Source organism: Corvus brachyrhynchos, unplaced genomic scaffold, assembly GCF_000691975.1.
Source record: "Corvus brachyrhynchos isolate BGI_N302 unplaced genomic scaffold, ASM69197v1 scaffold62, whole genome shotgun sequence".
Lineage (NCBI taxonomy): Eukaryota > Metazoa > Chordata > Aves > Passeriformes > Corvidae > Corvus > Corvus brachyrhynchos.
The window spans coordinates 3761628-3778993 of NW_008236629.1; the positions used below are offsets into that span (position 1 = coordinate 3761628).

Below are 17366 nucleotides of genomic sequence, written 5' to 3' on the forward strand. Positions count from 1 at the left end.
GGGGGGGGGACGTGGGACATGCCCCCCCGGTGCTGCTGCAGCGGTGGCCTCTGAGCTCCTCTCACAGCCCTCCATACGGGGCGGCTCCCCCTCCATCAAAGCAAGGAGGGGGCTCCCCTACCGCCCCCCCATCCTGCCCATTAAGGGGCCTCACCCCAGCTTCCCTTACATCTGGTGACCTCTAGCAGCCCCCCGGCCTTTCCCCCTATCCTCCGGCTTTGGGAAAAACACTGAACGCAGCACGGCGAGGGGGATCTAGCGTAGGGTGCTGGCAGGAGCCCAAACCTCACCCACCTCGTATTGGCGCGTCCCCTGTTTTGAGCCCTGCTGCCCCCCTTCCCTAGGGATCCCTCCCCTACATATCCCCTTTAACAGGTGTGTGTTTGCCGTCCCCACACAGGATCCCCCTGACCAAGTTCCCCTCCATGCGGCGGATCCTGAGTGAGGCGGGCAGTGAGATCCCAGATATGAACTCCATCACCCAGGCGATCAAGTTCAAGCTGGGCTTTGCCGAGGAGGGTGAGCCCACTCCGGAGATTTTGAAGAACTACATGGATGTGAGTAACAGTCCCCCTTCAAACCACCCCCCCCACTGCAGCGGACCCCAGCACAGTGTTGGGCAAGTGGCTGTCACTTGTGGGGGTACCCATCCCAGGGGGTGGTGAGACATGCCAGCCTGCCACCAACCAGGAAGGCAAAGGAGGGAGAGATGTTGATCCTGTAGGACAGATTCATGCACCCCCATGGCCTAGTGAGTGCATGCCAAAAGGTGCTTCCCATCATTACTAAACTAAAAATACTAATTCTAGTAATTATAACAACAACAACAACCAACCCGCTGCCACCCAAGCAGGAGCTTTTCAGTTTGTGACCTATTTCCTTTCCCCTTTGTCACTAATTAACAATCATAAATAGGGGCCTTATTATAGCTATATTATAATAATCTATATTATTATAATCTATAATAGGGGCCTCACTTACAACTCTTCCTAGCATCTTCTGGCCATTTGGACTCTACTTTTTGCAAGACAGGGGCATAAAAATCATGCTCCACTCCTTGAGGTGTTGGGTCATAAGTGAGTGAGCACAGGATAGGGGAAGAAAGCTCAGATTGGGTACTAGCTTACTATGGGACCGGGAATGCAGGACCCTTCCTCTCACTATCCTTCGTCTTCTGCGCTGCCTTGGAAAAAGCCATCCCATACCTCCACTTTCTTCTCAGCAACTTAGGGAGCAAAGGAACCTGTGTGGTGGCGGAAACAGAAGCCAGATAAAGGACATGAAGTTTGCCCTTGCCCTGCTGCCAGACATGTGTGGAGTTTGCTATTTCAGGGTTCTTCACTGGGCAGTGTCGGATGTGAGCGTTAGCTGGCAGAACGAAGCTGGGCCCGGATATTTCGGCATTAATTCAGGGTATATTCCCCCTGCTGTCCTTCCCCAGGGCCTCTTGTCACCCAACCAGCACCGTCCTCTCCTGGGAAGGATCACCGGTGTTTCAGTTGGCAGTGTTGAAAGCCAGGGCAAGCGGTTGTGTCACGGTGTTGTCTCTTGCAACCACAGCTCAGACTGCTGCTCAGGGCAGCACTGTTTTCCCTTGTCACAGGGCCACCAACCCAACCTGTGGTGGCAGATAAGGGACCACTGGGTCCCTCCCGGCCTGGCTGAAAATGCTTTTGCTGCCAAAGGAATTCTTGGGACAAGCCCTATTAGCCTGCCTCGTATGCTTCCTACCAGCCCTTGGGACCCTTCATGGGTCTATGTATGTGACAAATGGAACCGCTGTACTGGGGGTTAATTTTCAAGCCCCAGCAATAATTACAGAACGACTGGAAGCAAGTGCTGCCTCCCCATTATGGCTAATTGCAATGGATTGTTAATTACTCAGCGAGCAAGCCTTGCAAACTAAGCGCACAGGAGGTGAACAGCTTTGATAATCCTGTTTTCTTCCCTGCTCCCCACCCCCCCGCTTAATTAAGAACACAGGGGGTTTGGAAAGGCTACTGGCTGACATCCCTTGCTAGCAGCCTTCTCTCCAGGACCCTGAACCAGCTGCTCACCAGGCAGGACACAGCTCCCTGCCTGTTTGGGAGGACTGGGGAAAAATGAGTCCATGCAGCACCTGCCTAGCATTCTCCATTCATCCTCTCCTCTGTGGAGAGAGGGATACTTTGCCAACAACTCAGCCATTCAGGTTTCTTCCAGTCCCAGCAGAAATATAGTCTCAGAGCAGAGGGGTATCCATCTGTGCTATAGGGATTTCTCCCAGTCTTTCACCCTGCAGGCCTAAATCCACCTCTGGTGGTGCTGCTGATGCTCTTTACTCTCACCACTCCCCCAGTCTTCCAGCTCTCTGAGCATTTGTTTATTCCTCCCCACTGCCAGAGCTCACCAGCAAGCACCAAAACCCCCAGCAGCTGTACCTCCACCTGCAGTGGGCAGTGCTGCTGCTCACTGCAACCCACAGTTTCTCTGCGAAACCACGAGCAAAGCAGCTTCCCAGCCAGTTTCAGCTTTTCAATAACGCAGTTGTTTTGCTTGGCCTCCTGCCATCGTTTCTTCTCATCCTTGTAGAGAACTGCATGTTAGCCTGCAGACCTTCCCCTTTCTCTTCCCTGTCTCCCTGCCCCAAATGTCCTCCCCCGCGCACACCCATCCCACTTGTCCTCGATTTATCCTTTTCACACCCGCTGTAATGAGTTGTGAACACTGAAGGGGAACCTCCCTTCCAGAGGACAAAGGCTGGGAACCTATCGGTGCCAAAAGCAAGAGGAGGGCAATGTCTAGATAAGAAGCTGATCCTCTATTCACCTTTAAGAGATTTTTTGATCTTTAATCCCTGCTTTTGGCCAGCTGCCTCTGCTCATGGCTTCCTTCTTCTCCTTTGCAGGCCCAGTATTATGGTCCTATCGGCATTGGGACACCCCCGCAGAATTTCACTGTGATCTTTGACACTGGCTCCTCCAACCTCTGGGTGCCATCCGTGCACTGTTCCATGTTGGACATCGCCTGCAGTAAGTGTCACGGGTGCCAGACACCACTCAACAGCTTCTCCTTCCCTGCAAAATGCAGAGCCTTGCATTGCAAGAGGAGAAACTGAGGCAGCAGCATGAAAGGACTTGCCAGAGGCTGATGGGCTTTTTAGGGTCAGAGCTAGAAATACAATCCCAGCTTCCTGCACCCATCTTTAATTAGTCCTTTCCTAGATTTTTTCTTTTCCAAGTCACTCCCATACAGGGCCAAATCTTTTCCAACAGCTTCAGCCCTACAGCAGGGGAGCAGCATCATCAGTTGTGTTTTTTTTCCCCAGTAGATTATAGACCCCAATTATAGACCAATGCTGCTGTTACCCCATTGCGCAAGGCTGACTTTTTTTAAGTCAGCCTCTTGCCAGATCTGATACAAACTGTCCTAGTTTCTGGTTTATTGCTGCACAGAGCATGTGTGTGCATGTTTATGGAGTTATAGTTAACGAGAGCCAGGTAGGCATAATGAAATGAGAATGTCTTAGGGACTACAATTTTTTTTTTATTCTGTGGCGTTCCTATGCAATAAACCTCCACAGCTGAAGATGTCAAACCTGGCTGTGGCAAAATGCTATTTAAAAGCCACTGGTTGTGCTGCTTAAGCAAAGTGAAGAAACCTGTGGAGTGAACAAATGCAACCATGAAAGGCATTCCACAGTGCTTGTTGGGAGTAGAGTGGAAGTTTGGACTTCTTGTAGACAGACCTTGTTTTTGCATATGTGAAATGAGATTTAGGACACCAGCAGGGTGGTGAGGTCCAGACCTGGTATGCCTAGGGGGTTCCTGTTTGTAGCAGGGAGCTGGTTTCTCAAGGCAGTGCCTCGAGAGGTGCTGGGACCAAAGGGCTCGTTTTATGAATATGCAAAGAGCTTAACCTCCTGCCAGACTGGAATCCAAACTGGAACCCAGACAGCCTAGCTGGGAAACTCCTTGTGTAGCGCTGTCGCTTTGTGTAGGGCTCGGCTGGTTCATCCTCAGCTGCTGTCTGCACCACTCAGCAACCAGCCATGGGATTGCACTGGCCAGCTCATGACTTGGGAGGAGTCTGTGAAGGAGGAATCTGCCTGGCCATAAAACCAGGGATAGCCTACAGCTCCAACCCATCCAAGGGGAAAAGCAGCTTAGACTAGGGGAAAGCCATTCTCTTCTGCAAATAAAGGAATACTTTGAATTCTTTCTGTACTAAAAACGATGTATGAAAAATTTCCAGCTACTCCTAGTAAAAGAAACAGATAAGTCTATGAGGTGAAAACGTTCAGGCCCAGAGCAGCCTATATTTAAAGCCACCCTGGTTCTCCATGGCCTGGGGAGGAATACATTTTGCTCTGCTGACTAGCACACCACACCAGCCATATAACCTCTAGGCTTTTAATACCCAGTGGCCAAATCGGATTTAACAGCCTGAATTGGATCTGCCCACCTGATTCCCCAGACACTGGAAGTGCTTTGTTAAGCAGTCTAGGCTTGGCAAGCACTGGATTCAGGCCCACCTTCACATCACTGAGCGTCCCTTTGTCCAGATAAGCTGGGTGGTGTGGGGTTAGGTATTGGGGAACCGTAGGTATAAAGGAGTGCTAATGTTGTGTGTCCCTTTGTGTCCCCCTTCCCGGCTGCAGTGCTGCACCACAAGTATGACTCCTCTAAATCCAGCAGCTATGTGAAGAATGGCACCAAGTTTGCCATCCGCTATGGGACAGGGAGCCTTTCTGGGTTCCTGAGCCAAGACACAGTCACGGTGAGTTACAGCTGCCCCTGCCCCGTGCTGCCCCAGACTGCTTTCAGTAGAGTGCTCGGAGCTGTTAGATTTCAATGGGTCTCCTTTCTTGAGTGTCCTGCTCGGACAGAACATCCTTCAGTGCTGTGTTTCCAAGTCCTTTGAAATTACATGGTAATGATGACTCTTAAGGTAACAATAACCATGGCAGGCTGAGAAGGGAGAAGGTATTCATCTGCAGGTCAGCAGGCTGGGAGTGGGGACTGGTCACATGGTGCCCTTGTAAACATGGTCTCTGGCCATCCCTCCCACCCTTTTCCTGGTGACCCCAAAAACTTACCAGCCCAAGCACATGCCAACACCACTCACAGACTGCTGGTGGTGCCCAGCTTGTTTTTGGCCAATATCCACACACTAGTGGATGCCCACATGGGCAGCTGCCCAAACACAGACCCATCCTGGTCTCGCATCAAGAACTCGTGCTTATGCTTGTAAAGGCTGGGTAACACCGTGGGGGAAGGTTCCCCAGCAGTGTTCAGGGTGCAGCATGAGTTAGCTGGGTGGTGGTTGCTTCACAGTTTGCTTTTCAGCAAGCAAAGGCTGAGCTTTCTGTCCTGTGAAGGACGAGTGCCTTTCATGACTTCCTCCCAGGTACAGATGCTTGGGAGAGTTTGCCAGCTGCCAAACGTCAGGGGTGCATGTGCTCTCAGATTACTCGCTCTCCTGGCAGGGATAAGAGCATATGTTTGCTTTGCAGGGGGGAAGAAACAAAGCAAAAGTTTTGAATAAGCACATAAATCTGGAGATTTGGAGGTTTCTGTTTAGGTTCAGCTGAAGAGTATTGGCTTACCAATTTCATCAGAATCAAAAATATCCAAGAAAAGCTTAAAAGTGTATGACTCTTGCAAGATGCACTCTTTAGCCCATCCTTACAGCATGAAGATTTCAGGCTAGCCTGGAAGCATCAGCTATTGCCTCTATGCTGCATCCAAAGATGGCAAACAGCAAACTTCATTGTCCTTGGGAAGTGTGGGCTTAATGCAAGGGCTGAAATGAGTCAGAAAGAAAATTGCAGTTTTTTCTCTTTTTTTGGTTTGTAATTGTCACCATAGTGCCTGTTTGCTAATTAGCTCTTCACTTCCCGGCAGCTCAGAGGAAGGATTTTGTGCCTCGGTTTGTTTGGGAAGTGGGGATGGCTTTTGGCAGACAGCACAGCTTGTAGCATTTGGTTTCTGTCCGCACAGAAGCAAGAGAAAACTCTTGCATGGAGCTGAGCAGTGTCCCTCTTGTAGTAGGCAGGAGCAGGCGTGACTCTGAGGGTCAGGGAACTTCAGAGGACATGTTGTTGATCAGAGGATGTGTCCTGGACACCAGGACACATCCTCTGATGCACAACATGTCATGGCAAGCTCCCAGTCAGGTGTAGTCTTTAAAGACATTGAAATAACCTTCAGGGCGACCCTCTTGGTTCCAGCCATTCTGGTGGGTGGAAGCAGGCACAGCAACCTCTGGCAGCACTGACATCTGACCAAAAGATGCTTGTTGGCAGGTAGTCCTGAGTCCCTCAGCCCTGAATGTTTTTTCGAGAGGGTGATGAGCTCATGTCAAACATGCTCTCTTGTTCTGTGGAGGAGCAATGCCCTGTAGCACCGCACTCCGCAGTGCTGCTTGCTCTCCAAAGAGCGGGTTCAGCCAGCCCTCTGCTGCTCAGGCATCTCATCCCTTTATCACAGCCCAACCTTCGGATGTCCTTCAAGGACAGCAGAGGAAACTTAGCTGGCCGTGGGGCACAAAGTCTCTCCCATGACTGCAGTGCAGATACACTGCACAGGAGATGACTTTCCTTGCCTCTCCCTTGTGCCTCTGTACCCCAAGCCCTGATGGCAAGCTGTGCTACAGAGGCCCTCACCTCTTGGCCTGCCTTTGCCTTCCAGTGCTTAACTCCTGGCTGAGGCCACTAACAAGGAAGCTAGGCGAGCTGCGGAGTGCCAACACCCATCTGCAAAGTGCTGGAGGGTGGCCACCACACGGCCATCCACTGGTCATGATTTTTGGTTGCTCAGTGTCTGGACACGAGCCAGCCAAGGGACAGAGACAAAGGATCTGTCACCTGGCAGGAGCACTCTGCTAAAGATGGTCTTGGGTTTCAGCCCTGCTGAGGACCAAGTGCAGGCAGGGTCTGCTGAAAATCCATGACTGGGCAGAAATCTGCCTCCCCCTTGGGATGTGCAAGCAGAGCAATATTCAAACAAACCTGACACTCAGTGTTATCAGTCCACTGCATTTTACTTTTCTTTAAGTAGCAGCTTCATTGAACTTTCTGGGCTGCTGAGGACCAGTGGTGCTGAGGGGTGGCTTTTGTAAACCTGGAGTGTACAACTGGGGCAGGCGCTGGCGAGCGGATGCATTGCCATGTGCTCCTTCCCCCCACATCCTGTCCTGTGGCTTTTAGCTTTCGCAAGGCTCGATCGCCCTTTTCTAGTGCAATCCTCCAATACCATTAAAGGCAGCACTGCTGTCCCAGCCTTGCACTGTCTAACCCTAGGGGGATATTAGTAATTTGCAGGGATCGTTATCTGCCATCAGGTAGGAGAGGCCAGCTTGTCAGTCCAGCCTGGCTCACTACAGGGCTGCTAGCTGCAGGCTGAGAGGCTGAAATTGTCCTAGCATGGATGCTAAAATTGCCTGTGGTCAGTCAGAAGCTCACAAGCCTCCTGAACTGCTAGAGCCAGAAGCTAGCAGGTGCATCCTGCTCCCCATCAGCAGAGCTATCCTCCTTTATCTGATCATTTTCTTTCTGGGGATCTGCTCTCCCAAGGCGTTTCAGCTTTCTAGTGGGGAATGCCAATCCTTCTCATGGCTGGCAAGGGAGGTGACCTTTGAATTCTCAGTACTCTGCTTGCTATTTTTGTGCTTCAGGCTCAACCTCGCTTTCTTGGCTGGGTCTGCTCCCCTTTCACGGGAGGTCTCTGCAGGCTGGGGGGTCGTCCCCGAGAGTTCTCAAGATACCTCTTCCGAGAGATTCAGCAATATCCCAGGGATGTTTCTTATCTAGGGGAGATCACAGGGGTTTGTGGGCAGAGGTGAGAGGGATTTGTGCTCCCAACTGAGGATGGGTGCAGCACCCAAGGAGGTAGGATACACAGATGACTTAGAAGATGTCCAGAGTGGGGAAGGGGATTAAAGGCACAGTGCAAGAGCTTTTGAGACTAGGAGGAAACGGTGAAGTAGGTTATAGGGGAGGAGATGTAGGAAGGACAAATGGATATGGGTCCTCTGTGCAAAGAGGAGAGGCTGCAGAGCAGCAAGGCCAGTGCCAGGACACTGCAAAAGGCTTGAAGGATTCTCCTGCCCTTAGAAGTATGCTGGACTTTGCAGGGACTCAGGAGGTTCCACTGAGCCAGAGTTGCCAGTCTCAAACACTCCCCTGACAAGAGCGGCACCAGGGTATCTGGTTTCTGCAGCTGCCTACAAATGCAATAGTGAAAGCAGGCAGGAGTGTGGCAGCACACTGCGGGACGTGCTACAGCCTGTGTTCGATGAGGTTCTGTTACCACCCAGGTCCCCTGAGCCAGTTTTCCTTACAATCTGCTTTTCCCTTCCCTCCCTATCTCCCCACAGCTTGGTGATTTGAAAATCCCGGATCAGACCTTTGGGGAGGCCACGAAGCAGCCAGGCATGACATTCATTGCTGCCAAGTTTGATGGCATCCTGGGCCTGGCATATCCAAGGATCTCTGTGGAGCAAGTTGAGCCTTTCTTCGATAACATCATGAAACAGCGGCTGGTCAGCAAAAATGTATTCTCTTTCTACCTAAACAGGTAGTGTTGGGTTTGGTGGCACACCTCTGGTTGTGAGGGCAAGCCCAGTGGGCTTTTCTCTGTTTCCCAGTAGCACCTCTTGTCATCTGCTGTTTTACACTCTGGACAGCACTTCCCAGTTGGGGAAGTCTCAGCAAGTTCTGCCTTGCAGGAGCAGCCAGGCCAAAATCTCTTATGTTTGTTGCTCTGAAGTAAGGAGAAGGGAAGTAGAAATGCAGCTCTTTTACTGATAAAAAGCTGGGTGGATCTGTGACCAGATTTCTTAACTGATGAATAGACAGAGGATGTTTCTAGAGGAAAGAGGAGTAAAAATAAATAGGGCTGTGATCATGAGATTGCTGCTAGTGCAGTCCCCTTTAGAGAGGTAAACAGCCCCAGTCTGCTGCCAAAATCCATAAGCCATGTGGTCACTACCGTGTTGCCTCCCAGGCAAGGGTGCCCCCCATCAGTCATCACTAATGAGGAGTCTAATGCTCTCTCACCACCCTGGGAAATCCTCCTCTGCAGCTGCCAGCACCTTCCCACCCACTGCTGCTCCCCGCAGGACACCCCATCACTTTTCTGGCACTGCAGCAGCCACTCCGAACTACTTCAGCCCAAAAAGTAGCATGCCAAGAGTAGGGAGGGCAGAGAGGGCTGCTGCTGGCCATTCAAGCACCAGCCCTCCCCCATCACCATATTTCTTCCCATCTGCTCAGCAGTGAGCTCTTACCTAATGGTAACCTTGAGGATTCACTCCAAGGCTGCTGGTTGGCAGAGTTGAGTGCAGATAACTTAACCCTGCATCAGCTGTGTCCAGCCCTGCACAGGCACTTTTTACAGGCTCATTTAGGAAGTCCTTGTGTCGGTGCTCAGTTCCCCTTTGCCATCCCCCTTCTCTGCCACAAGTTTCTTCAGGTTTTTTGAGAAAGTACCAGGTGGAAAGCTGCAGGATGCTTTGGCTGGGGCCATTTCCCCATCCCAGCCTATCTCACAGTATCTGCCCTTCTAGTGACATAACATAGCACAACGTAAGTCTGTTTCCAATACTGTTAATGCTATGCTTCACCCCCCAAGCACCCCAGCAAGTATTTTGGGGGCACTTGAAGCAGGTTTTTCTCGCCCTGCCCTTGATGTTCACAGGTTTGGGTATTGTTTTTCAGAGACCCCTCTGGTGTCCCTGGTGGTGAGCTGCTCCTGGGAGGGACCGACCCCAAGTACTACAAGGGCAAACTGACCTGGTATAATGTCACACGCAAAGCCTACTGGCAGATCCACATGGACGCGTAAGTTCCCCATCCACCTGACTGCATGCGTGCGGTCACATGTGCAGACAGCGTATGCCTGAGGCTGGGCTGAGACCCCCCTCGGAAAGGAATCATCTCTACAACACATCCACACCAAAAATAGCGGATTAAAATCCCACCCTAGTGCTGGGTTGTTTGTTGCTGGAAGGAGACGAAAGGCAGAAGCCATAGGGAGATATTCTGCAAAATCCTTTCCTCTTGTTTATGGCTTGACCCTTGAAAATGCCTACTGCATCCGTGCGAAGCGGGGAAAAATGCCAGTGTGTCCTCCTTGCAGGCAGGGCGAGCCCCACAGATTGAACCCCAGCTTTGCTCAGTTCTCAGCAAGGCCTGAGCTGCATGGCTCTCCTGCACACAGCTCCAGAGGAGCAGGATGAGGCCTCAGGAAGCCAGCCCTTGACTGAAGGGCACGGCACAGCAATCAGCACACATTGTTGGAGGCAGAGGGGAGGAGAGCAGGCTGAGCTGACGGCCGCCAGCCCCGCGGTCTATTCTGAGCTTTCCCACGTGATGGGAACTTAAAAGTGGCCTGTGATCAGAGTGTGTCCTTTTCCTGGGAATTGCATCCCTCCCCAGCGCGGCGTTTTAGTTCTCATTTTCCCCCAGTCCTGCAGCATCGGCAGAGTATGGCAGACCCTTGGCTAGAAGGCTTTGTCTGTCTGCACTGCTGTGAAATGTGATGCAGGTGAGGAAGCCAAGCAGCCCCTGGCTTGCCTTTTCTCTGTACAGGAGCCCTTCCCTTGCCCATGGCTGTCTCACCACCCCTTTAACCCTTCCTTCTTCTGCAGTAGCACAGGCCATACAAGTCCATAATTCATTGCCCTTCCCTCTCTCCTATGTCCATTGGCTGCGGCGCTAGCTCTGTGTGCAGGTAGCAGGCAGGGTACGCGGGCAGCATGCAGGCTCTCTGCAGAAATGCAGTTACACTTTAAGGCACCTGCTCAGTCATGAGCAGATGAGAGGGAGCCAGGGCGGCTGTGCACTGACTTCGTGCTGCATCAGTGTTTCTGAGCATCTGTCCTTTCTGGGTGTCTGTCACAGCCCTCCCTTGCCTGCCTGCGTACTGCTTCCTGCAGCCTTCACTGGGAGGCCTCTAAGGGTTGTCTAATGTCTGAGCATCTCTCCCCAGGGTGGATGTTGCCAACGGGGCGAGCGCGTGTCAGGGGGGCTGCGAGGCCATCGTGGACACGGGAACCTCACTCATCACAGGCCCCACCAAAGAGGTGAAGAAGATACAGGAAGCCATTGGTGCAAAACCACTCATAAAAGGCGAGGTGAGGCCGGGCTGGAAATGTGAGAGTCTGTGCCCATCACAGTATCAATGCTTACACCCTACTTTGTACCCAGATGCTTGTTGAGACCTACTCTTCTGCTCCCTCTGATCTTTGTTCCCACCCTGTGCTCTTGGAAAAGCCACTGGCACTGCAGGGACCCCTTCATCTTCTGACCCTGGGTAGCATTCACCACTCTGCTCATGCTTGGTAGAAAGCCCAGGTCCCATTTTGGGAAGCTTTGAGTCACCTCTTCCACCCATCTCTGGGAGGTGGAAGAGAAGGGATCTGAGTTGCAGCTGAGACCAAGGATTCACATTAATGTGAGTCCAGAGACACTTTGATAAAAGTTTATTTCATGCAAATGGCAACCCTTTCCTGCCAAGTTTTCAACCATCAAAGCTAATCTCACAAGGCTCTCTCTCCTCCCTAAAATTGTGGAAGAATATGGATTATAAAGACCCTGTAGAAAAAAATGCCCTGCTCTGAAAGCCCTCCCAGATCAGAGCCATGAGCACTTGTAGGGCTCTGCAGTGTCAGAGCCCCCCAGCTGCAGCAACAGTTGGCTTAGACCTGCCAGCATCCCCAAGACTTGCCATTGTTCACACAACTGGCTTTGTTCATTACACGGTGAATCCCTGTGTACTGAGCCCCAGCTGCCTCTCCTTTGGTAAAAACCCCCAGCCATGTCACATCAGCTGTGGCATCCTGGGACTCAGCGGAGCCAGAAGCTGAATCCAACATCTTTGGCTCCATGCCTATCCATAAAGCCCTCTTGCCCCTCAGCTTGGAGCCCTAGGCAGGCAGCAGCCTACCCCAGCTCAAGCTTCTCTTGCACCCTGAGATGAGCTGGTTTTGGGGAAAACCACAGCAAAGATGTGATTGTGCTCAAGGAAGACTGAGAGTGTGGGAGGTCCAATCTAAAGCCTTTACTGTTGCAATTTCAGTACATGATCCCCTGTGAAAAAGTGCCAACACTGCCTAACGTCACAATGACACTAGGAGGGAAGGCCTTCCAGCTCACAGGAGAGCAGTATGTCCTCAAGGTATGTCCAGCCAGATTTTTCCAGCCTTACGCTTCTTCCCCAAGGCCTGGCTTTTGCTTCCACTGCTCTAAAACACAAGAGCAGCCGAAGCAATGCTGGAGCTGGTGCTTGGGAAGAAGTCTGAAGGGTTGGGGTGGCAGGGTGGTGGGCACTTCAGGTGGATCCAGGTAACCTCATTGAAGTCTCACAGGAGTGAGACCTACATAGTGCTTGTGAGGGATAGCAGAATGGTTGAGGAAGGGGAGGCAAGCTGTTGCATCACTTTCTACAAACATTTAGCTCTTTCCTGCTGCATTGTGGTGCCTTGAGACCAGCCTTATTATAGCAGAGACCACCAGCCTGTCATTTAAGCCATCAGAATCAGCTTGCAAGGACCATCTTGTGCAGACCTTCACCAATGGCTTTAATCCAGAGCTGCGTGGGCTGGGAGGTTTATGGTCATGTGCAGCTTTGCTTGATGCTTTAGTGCTTAAGGGAGGGGGAGCTGGGTTTGGAGCCATAGAAGCAGTGAGTTGGGAGTCACCTTTGCAATCTGTGGATTTCAGTCTGGGAGAGGCTGAAGCAAAGGCAGCCTTGCAGGTGTTCTTGCCAAGCCTGCAAGGTTGAGGGAAGGGAACGACCTGCTTAGATTGAAGCTCTCACTCTTCTTTCTAGGTTGTTTCAGGATCAGAGACAGTATGCCTAAGTGGCTTTTCAGGCCTGGACATCCCACCCCCCGGGGGCCCTCTCTGGATCCTGGGAGATGTCTTTATTGGACCCTACTACAGCGTCTTTGACCGTGATAACAACCGTGTTGGCTTTGCCCCAAGTGTCTAAACACCTGACCCCCACTGCCTCTGCCACACACGCACTTACACACACGGGAGCCGTAGACAAAGGTTACCAGTATTAGAAACCCAGTGAGTGGAAAGGAGAAAAAAAAAAAAGGAAAAAGAAATGGAACTAGATTTAAAATTAACGGAAAATAGTCATTAGTGCCCTGCTAGCTACTTTTTCCACTCTGTTGAGTGGTGCTGGGAGGTCTCTAGCTGACAACTCCAGCTGGAGTAGTCCCTTGCTTTACTGCTAGTTCTTCCAGTAGTTCTTTTTCAGAATGATTCTCAGAGCTGAACAAGGTCCTCTCACATCTCCCAGCACTGATGTCCTTCCTTGGGGGGGAGGGGGGGGGGCAGCTCAAGCCAGCCCCTGGCACCTCTGTTCCTGCAGAGAGGCTGTGCTACTGCTCTTGGGTTTGGATTTCTGTGTTGGGGGAGAGGGACAAGGGAAGGCTGTCTTGCACATTAGTTCTTACTGCTTTTTCACTCATGAAGTGGGGGAATGGATGGCAGGGAAGAATCTGTCTTTTTGACCCCTACTTGGCAGGTAAGGCAGTGACCAGTAGGTCATTTCTCAAGGAGTTTGTCATGGTTTGGTCCTAGGAGAGCATGTCCTGGGCTGGAGCAATGGGGAAGCACAGTAGTGTGCCCAGGGGATGAGTTTCAGAGCCTGAGGGCTCTGGTGGTTTGTTTTGTTTAGTGATGGCACTAGTGAGAGAGCTGGGAGGCATGACATCCACGTGCCTGACCTAACGGGACAAGGGTTTGTAGGGGGGCTCTAGCCAGTGGGACTTTTCAGTCAGTATGAATATTAAGGGGGTCAAGATAGGTTATAATAGAGGTTACTTGAATTCAGGGCCATGAAGGTCCAGCCTGCTGCTGAGCAAAGTCATGTGGCACAAGTTCTCTCGAGTTTAGTGACCTTCTCCCAGGTTCCCCAAACAGCAAATCTTCCCAGCTTCATCCACAGCCAGTCAGTTGAGAATAATGTTTCCTAAAGCAACTAAGTGATCTACAAGCTGAAATCATACTGATAAAATCCATGTTTGTCAGCCTCATAAGACCTTTTGGAAACATGATTCACAGCATTTTGAGCTGCCCAAAACTCAAGAGACAGTTGGCAGAGCCAGCAAACCTCCTGGGCAGGAGGATGGCATGGCAGCTGCTGGATTTGCATTCACTTTCCCTGCTGCCCTGTCCCAAAATCCAGCTGCCTTTAACACCCTCTGTACCTGCTTTCCACTTTACTAACGCTGGTGAGCTCTGTTCGTGTCCAGCTGTGTTGCAGACACAGTGAGGCACAGTCCTGCTTCGGAGAGGTTGTAGCTGATTTAGCTGTGCACACAGATCCTCCCAGAGAGCCGGGATCTGCGCATGCGGAGCCTTGGTGTCTTGCTGGGCTGGCACTGGTAGGCAAACACTGGTGGAGCTGGGAGGATGATAAAATGAGTTTTAAGCAGTGCTGGAAAGCCAAAGAGAGCCTGCCAAGAATCCCAGCCCCTGTGCTGGGAGTAAGACTCTCTTCACTTTCCCAGTGTGCTGGATCAGGTCCTGAAGTTACGGGAGTGGCAGCAGATAAGGAGCAAAGCTGAGAGTGGCGAAAGGATAAGATAAGCAGCAGCCATGACCCCAGACCAGGCTAAACAGATGGCAAAATCCTGGCTACCCAAAATTCACTGATAATCCTGCCAGCAGTAGCAATGGGGCCAAGAAATTTTCTGAGAAAGGTCTTTGGGCAGTGAGTGAATAAGACAGTTTTGCCCCATGAAATAAATTTGGCATTGTAACCATGCTTCACCTTGGAGGGGTGTGGCATGGACAGGGGGACAGGCATAGGCACACATGACACACATGCATCGTCCCCTACAGCCGCAGATGTGACAAATGCTGCTCCCAAAGCTTGCTTCTGCCTGCTCATAATCTTCACCTAGAACTCTGCATCTGGACACCAAAGGACATCTGTTGTAGACTGGCCAGAGAACAGTAGCATATTACCAAAAAAAAAAGTAATCTTCATTAGCTACTCCAAAATCAGCAAATATTCAGCACCTCTCCAGAGATCTTCAGTTTCACACCAGTTAAGTGCTCAGAGCTCCTGCAAGTTCTGCTGCATCGCTTCCCAGCCGCAGGATTTCTTCAGCAGGGCGTCACAGAGTCAGCCTCTTGGGTACCTGCTGAAACAGACCTGATGTGAGGGGGAAGCTTGACACGGACCTGGCAGTGGGTTTTGAATAGCATCAGATTTAAGAGGGATGTGCAGCACAGCCCCAGACGGAGCCCTTGGGCCATGGCTGTGCTGGGTGTCCGCTGCCTCCCGCCGCGTGCGTGGTCCCTGCACAGTAACTCCAGGTGGGCTGATGTGTGTCAGCAGGCAGGAGGCGGCTGCCTGGGGAAAGAGCACAGCCCAGAGTGATGCCCCGAGCAACACACTTTAGGATAAGCTGGAGGACCAGTTCACTGCAGTCTTCCCTGAATGGGTCTCCTCCCCTTGTTCTTTTATTTGCATTTTTAAACCCATGTCTAATCGTGTGACTGGTTCTTTAAAATTATTTTGCTGTCAGAATTGTCTCTTCATATAAAATTGAAAAGAAAATACAGTATTTTCCCCTTTAATTCTGAGAGTGGTCTTTCTTTTTGCAGTTTGAGATACCAAACTCCTTGTCAGCATCCAGAGACTGTCTCCCTGATCTATTGTCTCTGGACAACTGGTTGCCCACTTGTGTGGATTCGTGTGTTTCAGAAGGGCTCCTCCCCTTCTCTCTGATAAGGAAACATGCTAGGAGCCTGTTGGATTTGTCTTTTGCAATGGATTAAAATGTAACAGCCTCCGCAAGGTGACATGACAGTGCCACCTGCCTGACCCAGCACCACTGGGGCAGTGAGCACTCCCAGCATCCCTGCTAGCCTACAGCCTTCTCCTGGGACCACACTTCCCCAGTGGAGTATTGCCAAGGGTAGTCCATTAACAGGGAACTCAGGCTGTCCCCTGGTCCTCTGGACCAGTTAGAACAAGCTCCTGTTTAAGGTTAGAACAAGTTCCTGCTTAGGCTTTGGAGTGGTCCTGAAGCAGCCAAGTGGAACTTCAGCTTCTAAGTTTGGCCTAAAATCCGCTAAGGTGTGATGTCTGGGGAAGTCCCGGAGCCCAGTGATGAACATGGTGTGAGGTTTTTTCAGTAATGTAGGAAAAATCCGTCCCTCTTGCCTAGCTGTGTAATTTTTAGTCCTAGCACTGCTGTATGAGAGCTGGAGACTCTGAAGCAGAATGAAGGCCCCATGTGCCAGGTGGAAGATAAGAGCTAATCCCTACTTTGAAAAAAGCATCATCTACATAAGCAAGATGGATGCAGCCAAGTCCCATCCCATCTTCTGAGCGCAGATCTAAGCACAGAGAGAGCTTAGCTGATTTCCCTACTGGCATGTCCTGAGCCTCTGTTCCCCCCAGATGCCTAAATTCCCCAATCAGCTGTTCTCCTATGTTAAAGAGAGGGATTTAACCCAAAAGGGCTGGCTGGATCCTGAAAACCAATCATGCAGCCCACTGTTCCTCAATAGCCCAAGGGGAGAAAAGTCATTTGCTGCCAAATACTTATTGACAGGAATATGAGGGCCCTGTTTCTGCTGGGGGGATTCTGCCTAAGTCTTCAGTCATGCCTTGTGTACTGAATGTTACATCCCAGTGGGAACAATCACAGGCTTGATCTTGGCCAAGAGCTAGAGAAGCCAAGAGCCGGAAATGCCCACCCCTTCTTTTCCAGCAGGGAGCAAAGCACGTCCGTGCCCCGGGAGTAGCCTGAATGCAGCCCCACACTATCTTGCCCAGAAAGTCCTCAGGTTTACTTCAGCCTCCCTGTTTACTGCGCCATCTCTGCAGAACTCCATGCACATGACAATTTGGGATCTCACTCTTCATTAAATGTCTCCATTGATGCAAAGAACATAAAATTTTTCATCACATCCCCTTAAGTAGTAGGGTGCTTGGCTCTGACCCCCAGGGCTGTCTTCATGGGCCTGATCCTTCTCCAAGTAATTCTGCTTAGGGCTTTACCAAAAGCCCATTAACACAAGGACCTGCCCAAGGAGAGGGAGGATGAGACCCCTCGTTTATGGAAATGACTTGCTCATCTGGTTGGCTCAGCAATTTGTTCATTTGGGAAACTATTTTTACTCACCATGAATGACTAAGCACATCGTTTTGGGGGCTGATGGCTTTTCCTTTTTCCGCTCTTTCTTGGATTTATTTATTTTTAGGTTTCTTTGGGAGGGAAGAGAAGCGGAATGCAGAATGAAAGCTCAGAGAACAGAAGACAGAGATCAAGGGAGAGTGGGAAGATTGGATTTACCCCTCTGAGTCTCAGGCTGCCTTACTGCTTATGGAACTTAGCAACCTACT

At 51.0% G+C, this 17366-nt stretch overlaps 1 protein-coding gene across 1 annotated transcript; it reads left to right on the top strand.

Moving 5' to 3' along the window:
- Nucleotides 1-367: 367 nt before the first annotated feature.
- Nucleotides 368-14620, top strand: CTSD (cathepsin D). The gene is made up of 8 exons (XM_008644282.2): nucleotides 368-557; nucleotides 2888-3011; nucleotides 4640-4758; nucleotides 8359-8558; nucleotides 9701-9823; nucleotides 10974-11118; nucleotides 12063-12161; nucleotides 12816-14620. Exons 1-8 carry the CDS (start codon nucleotides 426-428, stop codon nucleotides 12975-12977), a joined length of 1104 nt encoding a protein of 367 aa, XP_008642504.1. The 5' UTR covers nucleotides 368-425; the 3' UTR covers nucleotides 12978-14620.
- The last annotated feature ends 2746 nt before the right edge of the window (nucleotides 14621-17366 follow it).

Coding starts and splice junctions, on each gene's coding strand:
- CTSD (XM_008644282.2), top strand. CDS start 426: ATGCGGCGGATCCTGAGTGAGGCGGGCAGTGAGATCCCAGATATGAAC. Junction 558..2,887: donor TTTTGAAGAACTACATGGAT/GTGAGTAACAGT, acceptor TCTCCTTTGCAG/GCCCAGTATTATGGTCCTAT. Junction 3,012..4,639: donor CATGTTGGACATCGCCTGCA/GTAAGTGTCACG, acceptor TCCCGGCTGCAG/TGCTGCACCACAAGTATGAC.